The sequence below is a fragment of the Chanodichthys erythropterus genome, chromosome 10, assembly GCF_024489055.1.
Source record: "Chanodichthys erythropterus isolate Z2021 chromosome 10, ASM2448905v1, whole genome shotgun sequence".
NCBI lineage: Eukaryota > Metazoa > Chordata > Actinopteri > Cypriniformes > Xenocyprididae > Chanodichthys > Chanodichthys erythropterus.
The window spans coordinates 1,233,326-1,257,632 of NC_090230.1; the positions used below are offsets into that span (position 1 = coordinate 1,233,326).

At 36.3% G+C, this 24,307-nt stretch overlaps 2 protein-coding genes across 3 annotated transcripts in view; both read left to right on the forward strand.

Annotated features, from left to right (window-relative positions):
* The first annotated feature begins 2,101 nt into the window (after positions 1-2,101).
* Positions 2,102-6,945, forward strand: commd2 (COMM domain containing 2). Its single transcript, XM_067398482.1, has 5 exons — positions 2,102-2,317; positions 2,961-3,038; positions 3,122-3,204; positions 3,323-3,496; positions 5,199-6,945. The coding sequence occupies exons 1-5, from the start codon at positions 2,251-2,253 to the stop codon at positions 5,394-5,396; spliced, it is 600 nt and encodes a 199-aa protein (XP_067254583.1). The 5' UTR covers positions 2,102-2,250; the 3' UTR covers positions 5,397-6,945.
* A 6,994-nt stretch (positions 6,946-13,939) lies between these two features.
* The window catches only part of wwtr1 (WW domain containing transcription regulator 1), a 59,571-nt gene continuing 49,203 nt past the window's right edge, over positions 13,940-24,307 (forward strand). For both annotated transcript variants that reach the window (XM_067395780.1, XM_067395781.1), the window contains exon 1: positions 13,940-14,667. In XM_067395780.1, coding sequence (XP_067251881.1) covers positions 14,258-14,667 — 410 coding nt within the window. In that variant the 5' untranslated portion in view covers positions 13,940-14,257. The remainder of the gene's footprint in view (positions 14,668-24,307) is intronic.

The window sequence follows — 24,307 nt, forward strand, 5'->3', positions numbered from 1 at the left end:
CTCGGGCAGAAATCATGTTCATGGATGCGATTGTTAACGTTACTGCAGTATGAAGCAGAGCAGGACAGAGTGTTGTGGGAGCTGAGCAAGGCCACTGGAGCGATTGCACAACACACGCCGCGAGCAGCAGAACTTTTATTATGTCACAGTCGTCGGCACTGCTTCCGCTTTTCCGGTCATAAGTATGAGGTAACGCAGCTCTGTTTATCATATTAGATACATTTGAGTGTGTTGAAAATTATGTTATAACGTTACTCTGTGCATTCGCTCAGCAGCTGCTGCGAGACACTTGTTTGAGACACAGTGCAGTAAAGTAGATCGATTTCAGAATATCATATTAAATACTGGATGGCTTGTGTTGATAAATGGCATGGCAATTAATTTTAAAACATTTTATGATGGAGAAAATTCTGTATTACTGTTACTAAAAATAAATCTGCATCTGATTATGCTATGTTAGCTACGACAAAATAGTGTTTTTCTCGGAGGCATGGTAAAGCATGGTAGCCTATTCGCAAAAAATCAATAAAAGTAGATTTAAACAATAAGACTATACGTGTTGAGCTATATAATAATTTTCTGTCTATAAATGTAACCAAACAGTTAATATCCCTTGTATATTAAAACATATATCATATTAAATCATCTTTGTTGTTTCCATAGTTTATACAAAATAAAACCAGAAACGTGGGTATGACGCAATTGACAGGCGACTCCTCACACATCCCGGAGCCTTGGCTAAAATTGCAATTTTCTCATGATTTACAAATAGTTGGAAACATTTGGGATATTGTAAGTACTCAAGTGAACAAAATATAAAACACTGGCCTAATGGTTTTTGGATATTTTACTGCAAAAATTTTACATATTGCAGCTTTAATGTTAACATTGTTAATATCAATGATGAGAATACTTTTTGTGCACAAAAACAAAACAAAAATAACAACTTTATTCAACAAATTCTTCTCTACCTTGTCGGTCTTGTATGAAGTTGACGTAGTGAATGCAGTTCAGCGCTTCCGTGTTTACATTTGAACGCTAGCTCAGTATTGGCCAAGGCTATTCACATGAGCAGCGCGACACATGCGTGTGACGCAGGAGCTGGCCAATACTCGAACTGCATACGAGTCTGACAGGGTAAGGAAGAATATGTTGTAAAAAGTTTTTTTGTTGTTGTTGTTTTTGCACACAAAAAGTATTCTTGTCCCTTCATAACATTAAGGTTGAACCACTGTTATCACATTGACTATTTTAACGACTGTGAGTAGTAGATCCTTTTCGTATAGCACCCAAACTCTATAACAGTCTTCTTAGCATTGTTCGAGAAGCAGACACACTCTGTCTCATCTTTATCCAGAGGTTACTGTAGTCAGCTGGATCCAGTCCATATCCAGATCAGATGGTGGACCTGCACCGAAACATAGCCCTGAATGTCAGCAGAGACTCTACTAGGCAATCCCCTGTGAAGGCTTTGTTGACATGAAAGCCATTGGCACTGATCCTCAGCAGAGACCACAAGAACCAGAGAGGCTCATTACTGGCGTAATGGATCCTAAATCATAATGACACCGTTTCCATTTGTTGGCATAGGAGAACTGGCACACTGACTGGTTCCTCAAAAGGGTTTTTTCTCTGCCCTGTCACCTGATGGAGTTTGGGTTCCTTGCCACTGTCGGCTCTGGCTTGCTTATTTGGGGACACTTAATATTCAACAATATTATCGATCTGAATGTACTGACACTGTTGTATAAGAACTGAACTGAGTTAGACGATGACATCTTTTTGTGTGTGTGTGTAGAACTGCTTTATAGATTAAATTACCTAATTTAATGATGATTTTTTAACTTGTTCATCCATTATGAACTGTGATGTACAAAAATTAATCAAAATAAACAAAATAGCAATGCAACAAACATGCTAAACATGCTATTGTGTAATTGTTATGTATTTTTTACAAATATTAAGCATTACTTATTTTAGATGTACATTGATATGTATAAAGCATGATTCAACCACTAAATGTTAAATTCAGAAAATCACTCATTGTCTATTTTGGTTAAAGTGAGTGAGTGGAGCTGTGGAACTACTGTAGCTCTTCTCGTTTGTTTCACTCGGACTGTATTGAGGTGCACAGCTGATCATGTGACCGTAATACAGGCGAAGCTTCACTAAACATCATTTAATTTAAATTTAAATAACTTTATACCTGAAGCTTTATTTTGTGTGATGATATATTAAAAGCGTCATAAAATGCTGTTAGTTTTATCTGAGGAACACAAGGAGCATTTAGGATTCTTATCAGAAGTGGATCCTGCGGGTAAGTGATACGAAAACAGCAGGAAATCTGTTTATTTACTTGTGTTTATGTTTAAGTATGTTACTGTTTATATATAGTAACTTATCTGTTTATCTGTAATAAATACGTCCTTCATATACGATTATAACGTCATGTGTTTTGTGAGTTATAGTGGTGTTCGGGAGTTTGAGATCACAACTTCTATTTTCTGTATTAATATCTATCAAATCTCAGGCTAATATGACCACAGCCGTATGGTTCGTGTAGCCTATGTGATCTTTTGCGTTTATACAGCCGGAATCATAAATATCTCTTCTTCTTCGTTCTTCTTCATCTTTCAAATTTGCAAAAACATTTTCTTATTTCCAAGTTATTTCCAAGACTTTGGAAGCTCTGTTTCTGCCACGGAATTCTTATATCTAACAGTTCGGACTTTTATTATCAGAATTGTGAGATATAGATTTTTTTAATACATTTTATTTTGTGTCGGAAATAAGCATAGTATAATGTAAAAGATATATATGTGAGAGACTAGCGACTAATGGTACTTATTACATAGAGTCTATCTTATTGTCAGACATAATGTTAACACACAAACGTCATTGTAATCAATATAACATTAAAGCATCATATATGATCTTCAGTGTGATTTTATGTTTTGCAGTTGTCGGAGAATTTGGCCGAATTGCTGTGGAGTTTCTGAAAAAGGGCTCAAACCCTAAAATATACGAGGGAGCGGCACGTGAGTGAACTTGTGTAGAATTACTGCAATATGATGGGTTGTTGATGAGCTGATGTTGGTTGATCTGTTGAATGATGTCGTAGGGAAGCTGAATGTGCCATCGGAGAGCGTCCAGCATGGCGTGGAAGGTTTGATGTATCTCCTCACCGAGAGCTCCAAACTTATGGTGTGTCTGTACCTCCTCAAATACGCTACAACTGATAACTGTCTGCTAAATGACTATTGTTCAATTAATTATGACAATCCATCACTTCATAGCTACATTTCCATGTGTAACCTTGCAGATTTCGGAAGTGGATTTCCAGGACTCCGTGCTGGTGTTGGGATTCTCAGAGGAGCTCAATCAACTTCTTCTCCAGCTGTATTTGGAGAACAGGAAGGAGATTCGACAGATTCTCAGCAAACTCGCCCCCAGCCTCCCCCATTACCACAACCTGGAGTGGAGGCTCGATGTTCATGTATGACAAAGGTTTTCTTCAGACAGTATCAGACTCAAAACATAGATATCTGATTACAGAACCACATCTATGTGATGTACATCAGCATCAGCATCAGTTAACTAAAACTAGTAAAGTGAAATATTATGTTAAAATACTACTACTTGAAATAAAGTTGTAGTAAAATTACTGAAACTAAAATTGAAATAAAAATCTAGCTAAATAGAAATATTTAAACTAATAAAATAGACAAATTCCCAAAGCAAAATTAATTAAAAAAAAACTAAAATTAAAATGTAAACTGAAAATATAAAAATAAAAGCAAAAATAAAAGTTTTTCATCCTCTAAAGACAAAACACAAACAAAAAATGTCACCTTAACATTTTTGTGAATTTAAATGTATAATTTTATACTCATATTTCTATTTTTTAAATTTCTAATAAATAAAGAATTATAATTTTTACACTCATTATTTATTTACTTTGAAATTACTTTACACTTTTTTTTTAATTAAAGGTGCCGTAGAACGTCTTTTTAAAAGATGTAATATAAGTCTGAGGTGTCCCCTGAATGTGTCTGTGAAGTTTCAGCTCAAAATACCCCATAGATTTTTTTTATTCATTTTTTTAATTGCCTATTTTGGGGCATCATTAAATATGCGCCGATTCAGGCTGCGCGGCCCCTATAAATCTTGTGTTCCCCTCCCCCGGAGCTCGTGCTTACGTTAACCAGCAAAAACAAAGTTCACACAGCTAATATAACCCTTAAAATGGATCTTTCAAAGTGTTTGTCATGCAGCATGTCTAAGTGCATAAGTATGGTATTTATTTGGATGTTTACCTTTGATTCTGAATGAGTTTGAGGCTGTGCTCCGTGGCTAAAGCTAACAATACACACTGTTGGAAAGATTTATAAAGAATGAAGTTGTGTTTATGAATTATACAGACTGCAAGTGTTTAAAAAATGAAAATAACGACAGTCTTGTCTTCCGTGAATACAGTAAGAAACGATGGTAACTTTAACCACATTTAACAGTACATTAGCAACATGCTAACAAAACATTTAGAAAGACAATTTACAAATATCACAAAAAATATCATGATATCATGGATCATGTCAGTTATTATTGCTCCATCTGCCATTTTTCGCTTTTGTTCTTGCTTTCTTACCTAGTCTGATGATTCAGCTGTGCACAGATCCAGACGTTAATACTGGCTGCCCTTGTGTAATGCCTTGAAAATGAGCTGGCATTTACAAATATTGGGGGCATACATATTAATGATTCCAACTGTTACATAACAGTCGGTGTTATGTTGAGATTCGCCTGTTCTTCGGAGGTCTTTTAAACAAATGAGATTTATATAAGAAGAAGGAAACACTGGTGTTTGAGACTCACTGTATGTCATTTCCATGTACTGAACTCTTGTTATTTAACTATACCAAGAAAAACTCTCCTCCCATAAATTTTGCATCTGAAAATGAAACTCCTTCAAATGCATATGCAGTAAGGGCAGTCGCAAATATAACTGTCTATGCTTTTTCTTTGCTGATTTTTCATTGCGCGTCTTTAGTAAGTAGTTTTTAATGGCAAAAGAGGGTTTGCGCTGACTTATGTAAATCTGGCCCTAAATGTTTAAGTTTGCAAGGCATTAAAATTCATGTACATGATCAAAAACTGTATCCTAATAGGAAGGTGTGAACGTGTGTTTGTTCTGCTTGCAGTTGGCCAGTCGGGCTCTTCGCCATCAGGTGAAGCCCACTGTGACCCTGAAGCTGCTCCTTGAGGATGGAGCGAGACACAGTTCCCATGTGCTGCAGACGGATCCCGCCACACTGCAGCACCTTATCCAAGAGCTGGAACGAGCGCTCGCTGAGCTCAAGAGCAACCACTGCCGCCGCATCCTCCGCAACATCAAATAGTGCCGTGCTGACAGTTTCAGCCGCCCTCATGTCCGGCAACACTAATGAACTGCTCAAAAAGGGTTTGTTTGTTTGATTCTGATGACGTTAACAACAACAGATTCTTCAGCTATGATGTTTGATACGAGGAAGGGCATTAACTCCTGATTACAGCTGTTTGCATAAATCTTCACAGTTTTAATTTGACCTTAAAGGGGTTAGTTCACCCAAAAATGACAATTCTGTCATCAGTTACTCATGTCGTTCCAAAGTCATAAGACTTTTGTTCATCATTGGAACACAAATGAAAATATTTCAGTGAAATCTGAGAGATTTAGAAAATCAATTCACCCAAAAACTCAAAACAGTCATAAAGAGATTGTAAACTAAATCCGTATGAATGGAATGCATATAATTCAAATCTTCTGAAGAGACACGATCGCTCTATATGATGAACAGATTTAATTTAGGCTTTTCATCAAATAAAGCGATCGTCGCTTCAGAAGACTTGGACTAAACCACTCGATACATATGGATTTGTTTTACGATCAATCTCTTTATGAACGTTTTGAAGCATCAGAGTTAATGTCAATAGAGGGACAGTAATCCCTCAGATTTAATTTAAAATATCTTCATCTGAATTTTGAAGAAGAATGAAAGTTGGGTCTGGAATGATATGAGGGTGAGTAAATGATGACAGTTTTCATTTCTGGGTGAACTCACCCTTTAAAGCAGTGATGCTCCACTGGCCTTACAGTTGTTTCTTAGAGAAGAATCAATGCTGATTTGATAGTTTAATTTGTGCCATAAGTATTAACAGATGCCTTTGCATCTAAAATAAGTATGTACCACAAGGAATGGAACGGTTTATCGTGTGTATTTCTGGACAAGGTGTTTATATTCCCAGCCATATATGGACATTTCGGACCAATTTTACTGAATGTCATATTGATCAGTTGTTGCACTTTTTCTTAAGTGTCCATAATGTAGAGTAATGATCAGACTGAATCTGCACTGTTTTTGAGCATTTTCTGCACTTGGGCATCTACAGAATCCTGTGCAAAAAAATGAGAAAAAATGTGTTAAATGGAACTGAGAGCTCCACACTTTTATCTGTAAATGCCAGCTGTCCTCATTCTTGTGCTCACAGAGTCCGTGTGGGAACAATTTGAACATTAAACTGCCTTTTTCCTCAATACGCATTGCACTGTTAATATTTTAACCGTATTCATAGATGTTTTTGGTTGTTTTTCATCAGTTCCTGTAATAAAAACATAATCCATCAAATTTAGCATGTACGATCCTATTCATCCTATCAAGTTAGCATAAAACAGAAGTTCCGCTTGTCTTATTTTTTCCCTTATTGTGCCGTACATCCGAATGAACGAGGCTTGATTTTTTTTTTTTTTTTTTTTGTGTGGGGAATTGATTGATTGGATGGTTGTAGTTTACTATTGGTGGATCTCATGTGAGTGACAGGTTGCCCCGACCTCATCATCAGAGAAGAGAAATCACTGCTAAAGGGAGGGGAAGTTGTTTTGACTCAAGATTATGGGGGAAAAAAAATGTTGTATCAGTATAAATCTTTTTATAATAAACTGCAATATTACATTTAAAAAATAAGATTTTGATTTCAGGGTGACTTTAAAGCAAAAACATGTTATTTGGTATCAGGTTTACTTTGAGGAAAAACAGCCTGAAGCATTCTTTTTTTTTTTTTTTCTTTCTTTCTTTCTTTCTTTCTTTCTTTCTTTCTTTCTTTCTTTCTTTCTTTCTTTCTTTCTTTCTTTCTTTCTTTCTTTCTTTCTTTCTTTCTTTCTTTCTTTCGTCAGTTATGATGATCATGAGTCATTTATCCTTTGTTAGATTTCAGGGAAACTTTCCTTGTGTCAGGATAATGATTAATTTGCTAATTGCTAACTTTTAGTCCACAAGTTAGCAATGTCATCCACTCCCTTATGCTCTGGTTGGCTTTACTAATAGGTTGTGGTGTAACTTTAACAGCAGTACATAGACACGAGAATGGTGCATGCAAGTATGCATCCCATAATGCAGTGCAGCAGTTTCTTTTATGATGTGCTGCAAAAGGCCCTGTCCATTTATTAACTTGTTGGTTTAATTATTTGTTTTAAAAATAATAATTAATATGAGAGGTGAAAGGGATTAACAGATTGACTTATGCTACCAGTAAAAAGTGGCCTACATTATTTTAAATATATCTAGTCAGTGACAGAATGCAAACATTTGTCTAAAATTATTCTGTATTTTCAGCTACAGAATCTTGAATGTTTTTATTCTGGTGTCACCATTGTCCTGCGCATTGGGTTACTACCTGCGCCAAGTCCAAGCCTATTCATTTCCACCCTCAATGTAATATGAAGGAAAAATTATACTTTGTTCATCTTCAGAACACAATAATAACCGGTGAATTATTCTTCTAATAACTGGTGAATGACGGGTGAAGTGAATAACACTGATTATCTCTTCATCACGGCACCTGTTAGTGGGTGGGATATATTAGGCAGCAAGTGAACAATTTGTCCTCAAAGTTGAAGTGTTAGAAGCAGAAAAATAGGAAAGCATAAGGATTTGAGTGAGTTTGACAAGGGCCAAATTGTGATGGCTAGACGAATGGGTCAGAGCATGTCTAAAACCGCTGCTCTTGTGGGTTGTTCCCGGTCTGCGGTGGTCAATATCTATCAAAAGTGGTCCAAGGAAGGTCCATGCTGACCCCTGTCCACCGCCAAAAGCGCCAACAGTGGGCTTGTGAACTTCAAAACTGGACCACGGACCAGAAGAAGGTGGCCTGGTCTGATGAATTATAGACGACTTACAGGATCTTAAAGGACTTAAAGGATCTGCTGCTAACATCTTAGTGCCAGATACCACAGCACACCTTCAGGGGTCTAGTGGAGTCCATGCCTTGACAGGTCAGGGCTGTTTTGGCAGCAAAACAGGGACCAACACAATATTAGAAATGTGGTCATAATGTTATGCCTGATCGGTATATATATATATATATATATATATATATATATATATATATATATATATATATATATATATATATATATATATATATATATATATATATATATATATATATATATATATCAGCATGGCTGTGATTCAGCCATAGGTAATCATAGCTTGCTGATATATCGCATGGCTACAAGTGTGATATTGCATTTATACAACAGTTTGACGGCACGGAGTGTCTTTAAAACTGTCTTGTGCAGAACTACTTCCTTCTGCCACAGATTCAAATCTTAAGTTGACAGTTTGTCCAAAGCTCCATTACTAATTCTAAAACGTCTCTTTATAATTAGTAACAAAGAAATGAGAGAGATTATTGAGAGAGATTGCATGAGTGATGTGTCTGATATTCTTAAGGTCAATGTCCATAATATTATATCCAAAAATCTTGATCTTGTTCCATAACAATGCTAAAAGAACATCCTTTGTTTATAAAAGTCCCTTTCAGTTTAAAAGTCTCTTGTGATTTATGGCTTGCCGCCATCTAATGGCGTATTTATGAAACTTTCACTCAATCCATATTACGCACTAATGGACCCTTTCTCAATACCAAATACAACATATTATTTATATAAAATAATATTTAACAACAATATTGCCCGTTTTATGTACCCAAAATGAATTATATCTCATGTTTAAGAGACAGCGGCAAATCCCAGAAGCACTGGCCGAGTTGAAGCTGTTCTCGGTGGGTACACAAGCATTGAACGGCTGCTGACGTCCTGGAGCTCACATCTCCGTAAATGTCTAAACAAATTATATAAAATAGGTGCTATATGATTAAATATGAGTCACAAACTTCAGGTCTAAACAAGTACATTCTCACCTAAAAAACAGTTTGCGGTAAAAAAAAGTGTATTTGTAAAAAAAATAAAAAAAATAAAAAAATACGGTGGATTTGGCCGCCATGATAGTCGCTTCAAGCGGAGTGATACCGTTGGTGAAGGTAGGAGTGTTATGTTAAAACTGGGTAATCCAAATGAATAGAAATTTTACATGCATATAATATGCATAAACATTTTAAGGGGCTATCCACCATATTTTTCAGATAAGTGTGGGTGCGGCCATTTGTAATTTTAATGTGTCTGGCTTCCAGGTGTCATTCGCTTCTAGTTATTTTAGCTGTACAAATCTGTGCTCGTTCACGTGATTGACAATCACTCAGTGTGAATGAGCAAAGACGCGATCTGAGAGAATCGCAGACGAGTCGCCGACGCCTGTGAGATATTTGGCATGCTAAATATCTGGACCTGTCTCTGATTCAAAATCCTGCTGTGTGAAAAGTGTTCTGACTGAAAACTACATCAGCGATGACCGACAGCCAATGAGTGATATCGCGTTGTTTCCTTGTAACATCTCGCGTGTTTGGTTGTGAAACGTAGTTTGCATGCCAGACAGAGTTGTCGGCGATTCTCCCTATTGTAAAGTCATGCAGTGTGAAACCTTCTGTTGCCGATCCATCGTGCAGTGTGAACACAGCAGCGACTGAATGCTGGTCAAGATAGTCATGCAGAGTGAAAAGAACAGTGACCCGACTACTTTGAAAATCGTGCAGTCTGAACTTGGCTTTACTGCTTGTGCCTTGTGCACACACTCCATAGTGACCAAATAGATCATTGAAGATCTGAAATCGCATACTTCCCTATCCACCTTATTCCTGGCGAGCCTACTGTGTTTTGAATTATGAGTGGCACTTCCGGTGTGGGGAACTTCCATTCAAAAAGACTGAAATTATTCCTTCATGTTTTATCTTCAGATATCACGAGAATAAAGTAACGCTTGGTATTTTAACGTGACATGTTATAACAAGAATATCTATGGCAAGAGCTCTTTTCAGTCGCTGTCGTTTTTTACTCAGGATTATTTTCTCTTTTCCCCCCTTTTTTTCCCACAGGTAAATACAATTTATTATCATGTTACATGATACAGATAATTATATCTGTATCAACAGTGGTACCTGTCCGTTACTGGTGTGGAAATAATCTTTTAGGGTTATTCATGGTCTGTTGAAAGTACCTTGTTGATACTTTTTTCACTTTTAAATGTCGTTTTAACATTAGATGGTAGAAGGGTGAGTAGAATAAATGTCATCTCATTGTACCCAGTTTTAAAAACAACGTATTATTGCGTTCATAGAGCGCTTAATGGAAGTTACACTCATGATTCGCCCAAAGCGTCATGGGGCGTTGGAATAAGGGGGATATAGTAGGTGAAAAAAACTGAATTTAGAGTAGGCAAGAAGTACTTGGATGACCTACTACTTCTGGTAAGATTCTTTAGAGTGCATACCATGAACACTTTTCTATACCATCAGGCCACGGGAATGGATTTATGAATGGCAGTGAAGTGACACAACTGACACAGGTAGGTCACATGATAATAACAACATGTTGGATGTAGTACATCTGGATTACATTCATACTACACACATTCATATAGAACTTTTTTAGTGGTCGTGAAGTAATTACTTAAAAATCTAAATAAGCACCTACTCAAGAGAGTAAGGGATTTTGGACACAGCCATCATGTTGACAGATGATGTTAGTTAATTTACACTGTTATAATACTTTGACTATACACACACCCTTTGGATTTGGATCATGCTGATGTCAACTGTTCCTAATCACAGATGGACTTTGTGTGAAACACTGACACTGAAATATTGGAATCTTCATCAGTAAGTCTGAGCCACATAAAGTCGCAATGACTTGCAATTATATGAATCATTGGATGAATATAATCTCCACACATGAACATGTGCTTCTCATATGCAGTGATTATGAGGTGTGACAGTCTGTCAGCTGGGGTTTACAGTTGACCTGATAAATGGCTTCACAACACATTTGACCCACATTTTTTTAGGCTACATTCTGCAAATGACAACATACCTCAACAGGACCCATGTGGCTCAACAGCATAAAATACTAGCAAGGTTCGGGGGCTTTTAGTAGTTCTGAATCGAAATAATGAAATTCTGTACCACTGCATATTCTATTTCCCAGTATAAAACTCAGATTAAATATTTTTTTTTTGTTTTGAATTGCTTTTACTGATTTGACTGATTTAAATAATAATAATAATAATAATAATTGTATGTTTGTTTGTTTTGTTTTTTTGTATTGCTTTATTAATGATTTACCTCTTTATGCTGTAAGGTGTCCTTAAAGGTGCTAAAAAGGATGTTTTGTTTTATACATTTTTGCAATATTACTTGAAACTGTCTTTACTAACTGATAAAAGACTATTTATTAGGTGCACTGAAAGGAATAATATTAATATACATCATCTGTGCACGAGGAAGGGCCTTAAAAACATCAGCCAATCGTTTACGCGATCATCGCGTAAACGATTGGCCCTCCGGCTTGTCAATCACTGCCGTGACGTTCCTTGTGAGAGACGAGCGCAGCTGCACGCTCCAGTAACTTCCCACACTCCACAGGCGCCGCATGCAATGTTTTTGTCAGGAGACAGGAGTAACAACTGCAGATTATGAGTTACCTGCGGTGAGTCCGACATAATGAATCCACTAACACAACACAGCGAATGCCGGTGGTAAACACTCGTGTTCCAATACTCGTGCACGACTTTTGGGAGGCGTTCCCTCTAAATGAGCTGTGAAGGAGGGGGGGTTTTCTTACGCATGCGCTCATTTAAAGAACTCAGTAACAGTCTTTGGTTTCTCAGTCGACGAAAAGATCCTCTTTATCACCTTTAAGAAAGGCACCTAAATGGTATTATTATTATTATTAATAACTTATACATTAAATATATTACATTATTAAATACATTACATGTGAAAATGCAATTTATTAAAAATAATTATTAATATTAGCCAGTATAATTACAATAACAAATTATTACTAAATTAATTTATTCAATAAACTTTAACTTTTTATAGTCAATATCAAATCAGTGTTTTTTTAGTTTTATTTATATAGTATTTATTAACATTTTGAAATAGCTTTATTTATTATTTTTCAGTTTTCATTCTTATTTTAGTATGTTTTATAAATGTTTATGCTCTTTTGTCATTTAAATATATTTTTATGTGCTTTATATTTATTTTAACTTTAGTAACTTCAGCACTTCAACTTGTTTATATTAGTTAGTTGCCAAGGCAAAAATTCTAATATTAAATGATCTAATATTCTAATATTAATATTAATATTAAAGGGTTAGTTCACCCAAAAATGAAAATAATGAAATGTATTACTCACCCTCATGTCGTTCTACACCCATAAGACCTTTGTGCAACTTTGGAACACAAATTAAGATATTGTTGATGAAATCCGATGGCTCAGTGAGGCCTCTATTGAGAGCCAAGCCATTCAAACTCTCAAGGTACATAAAGGTACTAAAAATATACTTGAAACAGTTCATGTAAGTTCAGTGGTTCTATCTTAATATTATAAAGTGACAAAAATACTTTTTGTGTGCCAAAAAAAAAAAAAAAAAACCTAAATAACGACTTTTCAACAATATCTATATGGGCCGATTTCAACTGCCGAAGTCACGTGTCTTTGGCGCTCCGATTTACTGATTCGATTCATAAAGCTCTGAAGCAGTGTTTTGAAATCGGCCCATATAGATATTATTGAAATGTCTTTATTTTGTTTTGTTTTTTCACACAAAAAGTATTCTTGTCACTTTATAATATTAAGATAGAACCACTGAACTCACATGAACTGTTTCAAATATGTTTTTAGTACCTTTATGGACCTTGAGAGTTTGAATGGCTTTGCTCTCAATGGAGGCCTCACTGAGCCATCGAATTTCATCAACAATATCTTAATTTGTGTTCGGAAGATAAATGAAGGTCTTACATGTGTAGAACGACATAAGGGTGAGTAATAAATGGCATTATTTTCATTTTTGGGTGAACTAACCCTTTAATACCAATAATCTAATATTAATATATATTTTTTTAGCTTTATTATCACTTCACTCAGAAAAAAAGCTGCACATGTAATTTAATAACACAAATAACAAATTATTTAAGGTATGAGTTAATACATTAAATATATTACATTATTTAAAACATTACATTACTAAGTTTGGGAATTCTGGATACAAATATTAGGTGTTTTGTAATATTTTAAATTGCACAGAAATAACAAGTTGACGATTAATGCATAATATGCCAAATATGTTTTAAATGTATTATTCATTTCCAGTGTGTTGCTTAGAATTGAATTAAAAACATATTGTCAATATTTAACATATAATATTAATAAATATATTAATTTTTTAATTTAACAATACAACAGCACATTTTAAACTAATTTAATGGATTACAGTAAAATGTTTAGATAATTGTATCAGATTTTTCTTAATTTTTTTGTTCAAAGAAAAGTTGGTTTAGAGTATCACTGGCGAAACAATAAAATTTTAAAAAGTTGCTATAAATTCTGGATAATCCATAGATAGTCCATTGTTGCTTTAATGGACGAACCTGTATGTTACTGGTTAATTAAATATTCATGAGCTCTAGAGTCATTGAATATTCATGAGCTGACACAGGAGCCGCACAGAGAGCGAGAGAGAAAAGCTTGAGTTTACAAACTTTCCATCGGGACAGAAACTCCGTCAGCGGACGCAGGAAAGTTACGGAGCGCAGGAGGAATATTTCTGAATACTCTCAATGCGGGACATCATGACATATACTTTTTTAGCTTTATGACAACTTTTTAAAGACTTTAAAAAGCTTTTTAAGTCGGCCGAAACTACATTTACCAAAGAAAGCACAAATAGGCCTAACCAAAGAAGTTCCTACAGTTTTCAGGAGTTTCATAGGCCATTTTTAATCGAATATTTTGACTAAGGTTTGTTTGTTATTGTTTTACAAAATGAGCAGTAACCCTCTCCAGCCGTTACCGGGCCAGCAGGTGATCCATGTCGCCAAAGACCTTGACACGGATCTGGAGGCTCTTTTTAACTCCGTCATGAACCCAAAGCCCAGCTCCTGGAGGAACAAACATCTGCCCGAGTCGTTTTTTAAGGAGCCGGACTCGGGCTCTCACTCTCGGCAGTCCAGCACGGATTCCGGCAGTCACCCGCCGCGGCTCCAGGCGCAGCACGTCCGCTCGCACTCGTCCCCGGCGTCCCTGCAGCTGCCCGCGGGCGCGCTGGGCGCCCCGAACCCCGCTCGTCATCACTCTCATATCCGACACCAGTCGTTCGATGTGGCCGAGGAACTGCCTTTACCCCCGGGCTGGGAGATGGCCTACACCCCCAACGGACAGAAGTACTTTCTCAAGTAAGTGCTATATTAATTATTCATGGCTCACGACATTCCAGCACACAGTTACATTAACTGACCATAAATCAGTTACGATAATATACCAATACAGACTAATTACTTTCTCGCTGTCTTAATTTAGTACTTTATTTACTTGGTTTATTTATAAAATTACTTATTTATTTATATGCTGACTAAATAAATAAAAGTGAACATGAAGTTAAAAAAATTGCTTTATTTCACTTTATTTACATTATTTGCTGATGATGATTCATCTAGAAACATAATCACAGTGTTTTTTTAATGGCAAGATGTCCACAAGAGGTTGGGATCTCTAAACTGGTTTCTGATCTGAATCAGTGCATTCACACTGGTGAAATCTCTGCAGTCACGTTTAGCTTTCGTTTTGACCTATGAACAGATTAATGCAGAAGGTGTGGGCCGGAAACACACAAAACAGTATCTGGGCGTGGATCAGAAAGACAAAAACACCCGGTCCTGCTTACTGTCATGTGCAACACATGTTTCACACAGCAAGCCTATGATCAAGGCTCTTTCTCACCTTGATAAGGATGTGTTTAGCATATCTCAGTGTGTCTCAATGTAAATGTGTGTTTTGACTTGTGTCTCTTCAGGAATGAGACAGCTATTCTTCTGTGGCCCTGGGGACACTGTTCTTATCTGATTCAGTAGGGATGATTAGTCACCAGGGTTGTGATCGCCTCGGTGGGACGTCGACTGTGGGCTCGCTAACTGAGATTAACTCAGTCTCGCCCCCCCCCCCCAGGGATCACTCCCCTCACCTTGCTGATTGTGTTCAGATGACAAACATGTTTAGATTAAATTGCTTTAATGTGTCTAAATCTTATTTGCGCCATCAATTCTCACCTACATGGAAAAACAATTAGTTATCCACCTCTCTCTTCCAACTAGTAAGTCTTTGGCTGTTCTCTGTGTGGTAGTTTGTCCTGTTTCGGGAAAAACATTTCTGTCAAATCAGTGCTTCTAAATTGCTTGCCCCAGATTTTATACTGGAAACCATGTGGGGAAGCATCGTGAGACAAAAGTAAACAAAAAGAAATGTATTAACTATGTAAGCCCAAAATAGTATGGCATAGGCTGAAGAGGAAAATTTTGTAAATGTATAATTTGATTTGCCAGCCTAATATATGAAACAAACACTTGGTTAAACATTGTATAAGTATTAGCTGTATTACCAAGTGACAGATCAATTTGCACCAAAATACTGTGGAGTTTGATTGGACACACTGATGTCAACAGCAAATTATTTAAAAGTTAGCTTATTTATTTTGTATATATTCTTTAGCTATACTATGCCTGATTATATGGTTGATACTTTATTATTTGCATTTAGCAGTTTTCCTTGTTGTATATAACCCTGCAAACCATTTTTGGATTACAGTCTACCATTTGATGAATAAATATACACTACCGGCCAAAAGTTTGGAATAATTAAGATTTGTTAATGTTTTTGAAAGAAGTCTCTTCTGCTCACCAAGGCTGCATTTATTTGATCAAAAATACAGTAAAAACAGTAATACTGTGAAATATTATTACAAATTGATCAAAGCTGAATTTTCATCATCATTACTCCAGTCTTCAGTGTCATATGATTTTTCAGAAATCATTCTAATATGCTGATTTGCTGCTCAAGAAACACTTCTGATTATTATCAATGTTGAAAACAATTGTGCTGCTTCATATTTTTTTGGAAACCATGATACATTCAAAGTTTAAAGATTAGAAAAAGATTTTAAAAAAAGACAAGGATGCATTAAATTGACCAAAAGTGACATTAAAGACATTTAAATGTTATAAAAGATTTCTATTTCAAATAAATGATGTTCTTTTGAACTAGCAACAGATCAGCATGTTCAGCATGATTTCTGAAGGATCATGTGACATTGAAGACTGGAGTAATGATGCTGAAAATTCAACTTTGATCACAGGAATAAATTACAGTCTAAGATAAATTCAGAAAGAAAGCAGCTATTTCACATTGTAATAATATTTCACAATATTACTGTTTTTTAATGTATTTTTGACCAAATAAATGACACAAGAGATTCTTTCAAAAGCATTAACACATTTTAATTATTCAAAACTTTTGATTGGGAGTGTAAATAAATGCTCTGTATATGAATTTCCACGTTCTTTGATCAGATTATCAACCACACTAAATTTATATGTGGAAATACTTTACTAGGGCAATCTGACTGCAGCGTTCTAGTCTAAGTTTCCCTCCATCTTTTACCCGAAACTCTCTGTGTGAAAATGATCAGAAAGCGTGCCAGGGCTTGCCACACATTCAGCGGACAGACACCTCCGCCACCAACAAAGCAGCAGACTTGAGCTTCACACCGCCCTGCAATTAAACAGTCAGAAAAAGCAAAGCCAACCTGTCAGTAATGATAACTCTGCGCACCTCTGAACCTCTGAATGTGAATAAATCTCTTCCTGCCAACTTCACAGATATCTGTTTGTCTTTTGAAGTCAATACGCAGAAGAAAGTACAATAGTTTGTTGAGGCTCAGGAAGTGGATATTGTTGTCAGTGAAGTGGCTGCTTTGAGAGACTGATACTGTATGACTTGTCTTTTTCGTCTTTGGATTGTTGCAGCTGTTCGTTCTCATTCACCCCCACTATTAGGGCACACGTATCTCTTTCCAGCGTCACACGACCCCCCTCTTTCTGCTTAAACATCTTTCTGAATATCTTTGTTACGACTTGCAATTCAAGACGCTACAGCTTAAATGTCTCAGTGCAGAAATGATTTAGTTCACTGATAGCAAAGAGAAGCACATTTTTGCAGCAAAATCTTGTAACTATTGTACGTTTTCCTGAATTGGTGGCTAATTTGTATGAAATACATACAATCTCATATGCTCTTTTTCGTACGATCTGCTTAAGTGCCACTTACAGTCTTACTTTTTTCTTTGTTCGTATGAATCGTATTGTACAAATTCATACAAAATTGATAGTTTGTAAAATATGTTTTCTCATGAGATACTGTTGAAGTTTTGAGTATGAGCAACAATAAAAAAAAACAAAAAAAAACAAATTTAATTCAGAATGATTTACATCATCATCATCATCACAGTATACATATTCATTTAAAATAGTGTTTCAAAATTACTGGAAAAAATTAAGTGTGCAAATACTAGAATTGATAAAGGGATAGTTCATCCAACAATGAAAATTCTGTCATTATTTACTCACCCTCAAGTTGGTCCAAATCTGTTTAAATTTCTCTGTTCTGTGAAACCCAGAGGAAGAGGAAGATATTTCGAAGAATGTTGGTAATCAAACAGTTGATGGGCCACATTGACTTCCATAGTATTTATTTATTTTATTTTTTTTTCATACTTTTGAAGTAAATGGGGTCCATCAATTGTTTGGTTTCCAAAATTCTTCACCATATATTCTTCTGTGTCCAAGAGAACAGAGAAATTCATACAGGATTGGAACAACCTGAGGATGAGTAAATGATGACAGAATTTTCATTTTTGGGTGAACTATCCATTTAACTGCTTGTTAGCTTCTTCTCTTATTAATCCATCATTTGCAAACCTGCATTTCTTTGCCCAACTTCATTACATAGGAAGAAAATAAAGGATCACCCTCCAAGAATCTTTCAGCTGGTGGTTTAATTTTTATTGTTATTGCTCTGACACAAATACACCATAGCAGCTTTGATCTAAAGTGAAGTGAGGTGAAAGACTTTAGTGTTTAGAGTTCATTCTTCATGAAAAGGCACTCTGTAATTATGCTTCCATTTGATGCCATGTAAAGCATGAAAATGTCTTCCCTTCAGGCTTTTTGGTGGCCTTTTTTCTCAATTATGTTGAAGAATAAGTTTTTATTGCTGCCAGCTCACATATTTCTATAATAATTGCTTTCTTTGCCTCGATTCATGAGATACATGAATGTCAAAACACTGCCTGCATCACATATCACCCCAAAACAAAAGAGACAAAATTATAGAAACAAAAATATAGAAAATATAGAAAACAAAGCCTATTACAGAATTACCGGTAATATTTTTTTTACCATTTAGTTTTTTGCACTGTGACATGAATTTCATGACAATTGCACACATTTATCTCAAATTCTAATTACAGTAAATTCCTTTCTTATCCATTCTCATCCATTTTTGTAATTCCCATTATTCTACAATGTTTACACTGGTTTTGTTTTGTTTCTGTGCAATAAAAACTATTATATTGCATAAAACACTGCTGGATGGAAACACAAAGATGTGCATAAATTATTTATGATAAAGATTTTTTATTTTTTTTATCCAATAAGAAGACGTGCATAAACTACGATGGAAACACATTTACCGAACAAATCCCTCAATTAGCAACAAATAACTCTGGTGACTTTGCCACAACAGAGGATGTGATTGGATAACTGGACATACCAGCAGAAGAGTCGCATCACAGCATCTCAGATGTTGGTTTGGTGGTTCTGAAATGACTGAGCCAAAGTCTGCCATCAGAATGGTTTGGTTTAATTGCCTCCCAGAAGTGTTTTAAACGATTGTGTTCCCAAACACCAGCTAACTAACGCAAGAGATCACGACAGCATTTATCGTCTGTCGCTCTTGAGACGCAAAGTCATTAATGGAGGTTTTGTAAGATTCACCCATATAAATGAAAATGGCAGGTAACACAGAACAACACATATGGACTTTATTAACATTTTGAGTTAATTATTAGGTCTTTGAGAAGCGTTTGATTTGGCCGCAATCTGGCTCGCAGTGATGACGCTGATATTGCGGTAAAAAACTCAGAGCAGTTGTGGGTGTGATGTGTAACAGTGAAATTAGAGAGAGGAACATTTCGCTTGATCCAACTCATTCTGTAAACTAAACAATTCTGCTGTAGCAACTGGAGGTTTATTAAACAAAATCCTGCTCAACTGTTATTGAAGTCCAGATGTGCTGTGTCAAGGAGAGGTAACGTCTGAATCTCAACTTTCTTTCGGTAGCATTACATTTTTAAAACACTGTTAGCAGAGTTAGGTTTGGGTCCAGTCTGCTGGAAATGTTTACCAAAGACACCATTAAATGTATCCCCCTTTTTCGTGGGCTGACGCTGAAGGAATGTCAAGACAGTGTTTCTATCTTGGCAGGGGTGAGCGACAAAACAATGGCTTTTGGGCCGCAGTGGCATAAAGCAGCCTTTAATGGAATCCCAGGCCTGCTCCTATCTGTGCTGCAGACATAACAGATGTGTTTGTTGAGACGGATGCCAGTCAGGATCTTTCTCTGTCTGCTCTGGAGGTTGAGAGGAGATGTTGGACTCTCGTGGCACGGGAGGCTCTGCGCTTGAGGCTGGAGGGACTTCCTGTCCAGCGCGTGAATTGGAAAGGCATGAAGATCTAGTCGTCCGATGCTGGTTGGCTAGGCCGCATCTGGCTGGCCCTTTCTTCTCCGCCGATAGCTGCCATCAAAAGACAAAAGTCTCTTTGTAGCCATGATTTTTTTTCCTGAAACACTTCAGGGCCTTGCGTGACTCGACGATATAAACTGTATAAAAGCAATTAAACTTGAAGGAAATGATGTGTGGGGAGTGCTGAACACCAGTGTCTTTGTAGAGATGGGCAGAACTGGTAGAAATAAATGAAGGTAAAAGAGACTTTACAAACTTGTCTGATGTAAACAAATGAACCTCTTACTGCAATAAAATGTCAGTTCACTCAGACAAATCTAGATTTAAGGGACATTTTCAGCATATGAACATCAGAATAAAGAATATGATCTTTACTGGCCAGATACTAGCCAAATAATCATTATAAGTAGTACTCTATTAATATTGCTGATACTTAGGATTTGGGATGTCGCTACGAGCTGAATGATACATCACAAAATTTCTTAAAAAAATTTCAAAGTTACAGTTTTCATCCAGAATATCATGAAGACTTGAAGATGGGCAATTTTCCCTTGTGAAAAAGAAGTGCACTTAACTATATTGAATGTACACTTATAATGTACTTCAAATCTTAAAAGTATATTTTTAAAAAACTGTGGCAGATATGGCAGATATAATATCAATGAAATTAAAGGCCGCTAAAGTGTACTTAAAGAGAGCACTCTTTCTTGACTATTTTTGGTAACACTTTATTTTAGTGTGTCACATATGTTACATGTACTTACTATAGTAATAACTATGAATTATGCATAATTACATGTAACTAACCCTAAACCAAACCAAACCCTAACAGTCAGTATAATTACAGTGTAACAGACACCTTAAAATAAAGTGTAACACTATTTTTCTTAACACACTTAAGTACACTTTAAAAAAAAAGCAGTATACTTTAACCATATCTCAAAGACCGAATTATGAAATTAAATATAAAGATATAAAGTGTCCTACCTAAATTGCTAAAAACACTCTAAAGTTCAGCTTAATTTGTGTAATATAAATTTAAACTATAATACATTTTCATTTAATTGCATTTATCATGTGTAACCACATTCTTTTAAAGTATGTCATTTCCGTAATAAGTACTCTAAAGTCAAGTGTATGCTAAATTGTACTTCTTTTTCACAAAAGTTGACTTGGACTAGCAAGTACCCACCTAAGTAACCACACAGCAACATAAAAATATCCACCTTAGCAACCACCTAGCAACTGGAAATCACTCAAAACACCTAGCAACATGCAGCACTCGCATTTTATTCAGCAAATGTAATAAAAACTAGTTACGCATACTATGCTCTGTATTAAAATGTGTTTTATTTGTACTTTGTAACTAAAACACATGGTGCTCCATTGAAACAGTCAGTGGTATTGTGGTGTTTTCAGACAAAGGCCAGTGTTATGAAGTGCTCAGTAAGCTCATTGACGTCTACAATAACACTAGAGCTGCGCTTCACACACGGCAGCTGATGGGGGGCTTTCAGAGGTGACGGCTTCTGGGCTCACACATATCCAATACATAAAATGCATCTGTTATTTATGGTCCTCAGGACTAGACTGTGTTCTTCTGCCTTTGTTTGAAGCATGATCTTTACTGACTGTTTAAAAAGGTAGTACACAGTCTCCTGTCTGTTTCTGCACATTCTGAAGGCCTGTTCACACCAAGGTTAATGCTTGGTCTGAAAATTAATGAACGGCTGTTCAGACCAGCATCTGTTTAGACCGTCACAAATGCTCATGGCAGATTTTTTTAGTGGACAAGGTGTCAAGGCCTGATCAGACCAATTCGAAAGTTTTATATGAAAATTCCACATGCAATTTTTCTGTTCAGACAAATGTGTAAAAAATAACAAACTGGCAGTAGATGGCGCTTATAGAAAAGCAGAATTACCCCATCAAGCAAAACACTGGAAATCAAATGGTTAAGATTTTTTTTATTCGCTATTTTATAAAACAACACCAGTTACAAGAGTACAGAGTCAAGAGAATAGGTTTCGAATTCTTTCTCCGCTATTTGCTGCAGCTTAGCAGATTAGTCACATTGATGGCATGCAAATGTTTGTTTCTGTGTGAACTGGTGGCATTCATTCAAAGTAAAATGTTTGTCACACAAAATATTTGTCTTGGTGTGAACAGGCAGTCAGAAATGGAAATTTGTGCGGTGCTGCACTGTATGTCTGCTTTTCTATAAGCGCCACCTACTGTCAGAGAGTGAGATTGCATTTTCATTCAGCCCATCTGCCGTTTATTTCGTATTTGGTCTGAACAGGCACATCGCATGCAAAAATCAAACCACGTTTTCTTGCCGAACAAGCTTTATTTTATGTGTCATTCTATTCCAAATTGCGTAATGCAGTTCATAATGCAATGCAAGTACTCAATATATTTGACATTGTCACAAGGGACACTATTGTGGATGTTAGTGTCTACAAAAATCTCGCTGAGCAAATTAAAGTAAACTGTTGACATGTTTATAGTTAGTTGTGTGAGTAATAACGTTCAAATTTAATGGAACCGTCATTTGAAGGTGCAAGAACAGAAGGGAACTATTTACATCAAGCATTCACGTCTCTTCTTACATAGTGTTTTTGACCTTAACATTTACCATTTTTCGAGGAATTTTCTCAGGCAAAATCCAGTCATTTTCAATAGCAATCCATGCAGTTGGGAATTTCAAGTGAGAGCAAATTATTTCCCCAAGCAGATTTCACTGCAGGTTCAATTTGGTCATGCAGGTTCGCCGCATTGACCAACTGAAAGCTGCTCGGTTTGAAAGCACTAGCAGTGCTTCATACTTCATATTCTACACTATTGACAATAGACGAAATTTCGCTAATGTGACCACACATTCACGGTGATGAGATTTATTTACCTTTTTTTGTGATGCTGAAATGTAACTTATGCCATGATGCCATCAATTTAAAAATTTGAAAACAAAGAACCCGTTCAGATGGCTGATTCTCTCCGTTGACGGTCTTATAAAGCAGAGTGTATTTCTGCACTCAGGGCTTTGATTTCGTTAATGCGCACCTGGCAAAAGAGCTAAGAAAGTTACTAACTTAACAAGGCTCTTCTGCACAGATCAGTTGATCATCCAGATGCATTTTAGTTTGCATTAAATGCCAGATATAGGCTGAAAGTGTTTTGACAGAGACTGCTTTGTGTACAGCGCCGCTCCTCTGAGCTCGATGCCAAAGTGTTTTACGACGTTTAAATAAAGAAGCAGGTTTGTAGCTCTTCAGTGGCTCTTGTACGCAGTGTTGCTGACCGTCAACAGACATCCCCTTCTGGGAAGACATCTGTAACCCTTTAGCAGGGGAGGATGGGAGATTGCTATGCACACGGCCCTCATATCTCTGTCAGTTTACAGATAGTGACCTAAACTACTGGCAGAAAAGCTGTTTGCTGGTTCTTCATTTGTGTTGTTTGCTAAGGCAAGAGTTACTTTTACTATTGCTCATACTTTAAGGGATAGTTCACCCAAAAATGAAATTTTGATATAATTTACTCACCCTCATGACATTTCAAACCTGTATTTTTTATTTCTTTTAATTGAGTGGAATAATTCAGTTCTCCTAAGAGGAGTTTGAATTCTTATTGAAGCCATTCCTTTTGCTTACTTTTACATTTTTAGTAGTTTTTGTAGCCGTGATTGTTCGATGTGGATGTTATGTCTGAGTGCTCCGTTGCCCTCTGAGAGGTATTTTCCAGTGTTTTCCCTCGTCTCTGCACCCCCTTTCCAATAAGCAGTGGAAAGCGATGGCTCTGTCTGCAGGATATGGAGCTGCTCATTTCCTTTTGTTCGTGAGAATAATGGCAGGAGGGACGCTCTGGGCAAAGTAAAAACAATAAAAACATGTTACGCACTTCAAAGAGCATTTCAAAAGAAAAACAGAAAATAAGAATTACGTACCTCAAAAAAAGTTAGTTTATAGTTTTGACACCTGCTGTCTGACAGTGTCTTTCCATAAGGGTAAAAAAAACCCTGTAAATCTGTGCTCGAGCTTCAGCTCTTGCTGCAATAACAGTTCTCACAGTATCCACTCAAAACTTTAACTTATATTAAAAAAATATATTATTTGCTTGAAATATTTCACATAATTTCCTCACCTTTATGACATTCCAAACTCTTTCTTCTGTAGAAGACAAGGTATAGACAAGACAAGAAGAGAAGTCATATGTTTAGTAAAATGTTCATACTGCTCTCT

Excerpts from the sequence above, each read along its gene's own strand:
- commd2 (XM_067398482.1), top strand. The coding sequence starts at position 2,251 with ATGCTGTTAGTTTTATCTGAGGAACACAAGGAGCATTTAGGATTCTTA. Across the intron at positions 3,039-3,121 it reads AATATACGAGGGAGCGGCAC|GGAAGCTGAATGTGCCATCG; the intron begins GTGAGTGAACTT and ends ATGATGTCGTAG. Across the intron at positions 3,497-5,198 it reads AGTGGAGGCTCGATGTTCAT|TTGGCCAGTCGGGCTCTTCG; the intron begins GTATGACAAAGG and ends TTCTGCTTGCAG.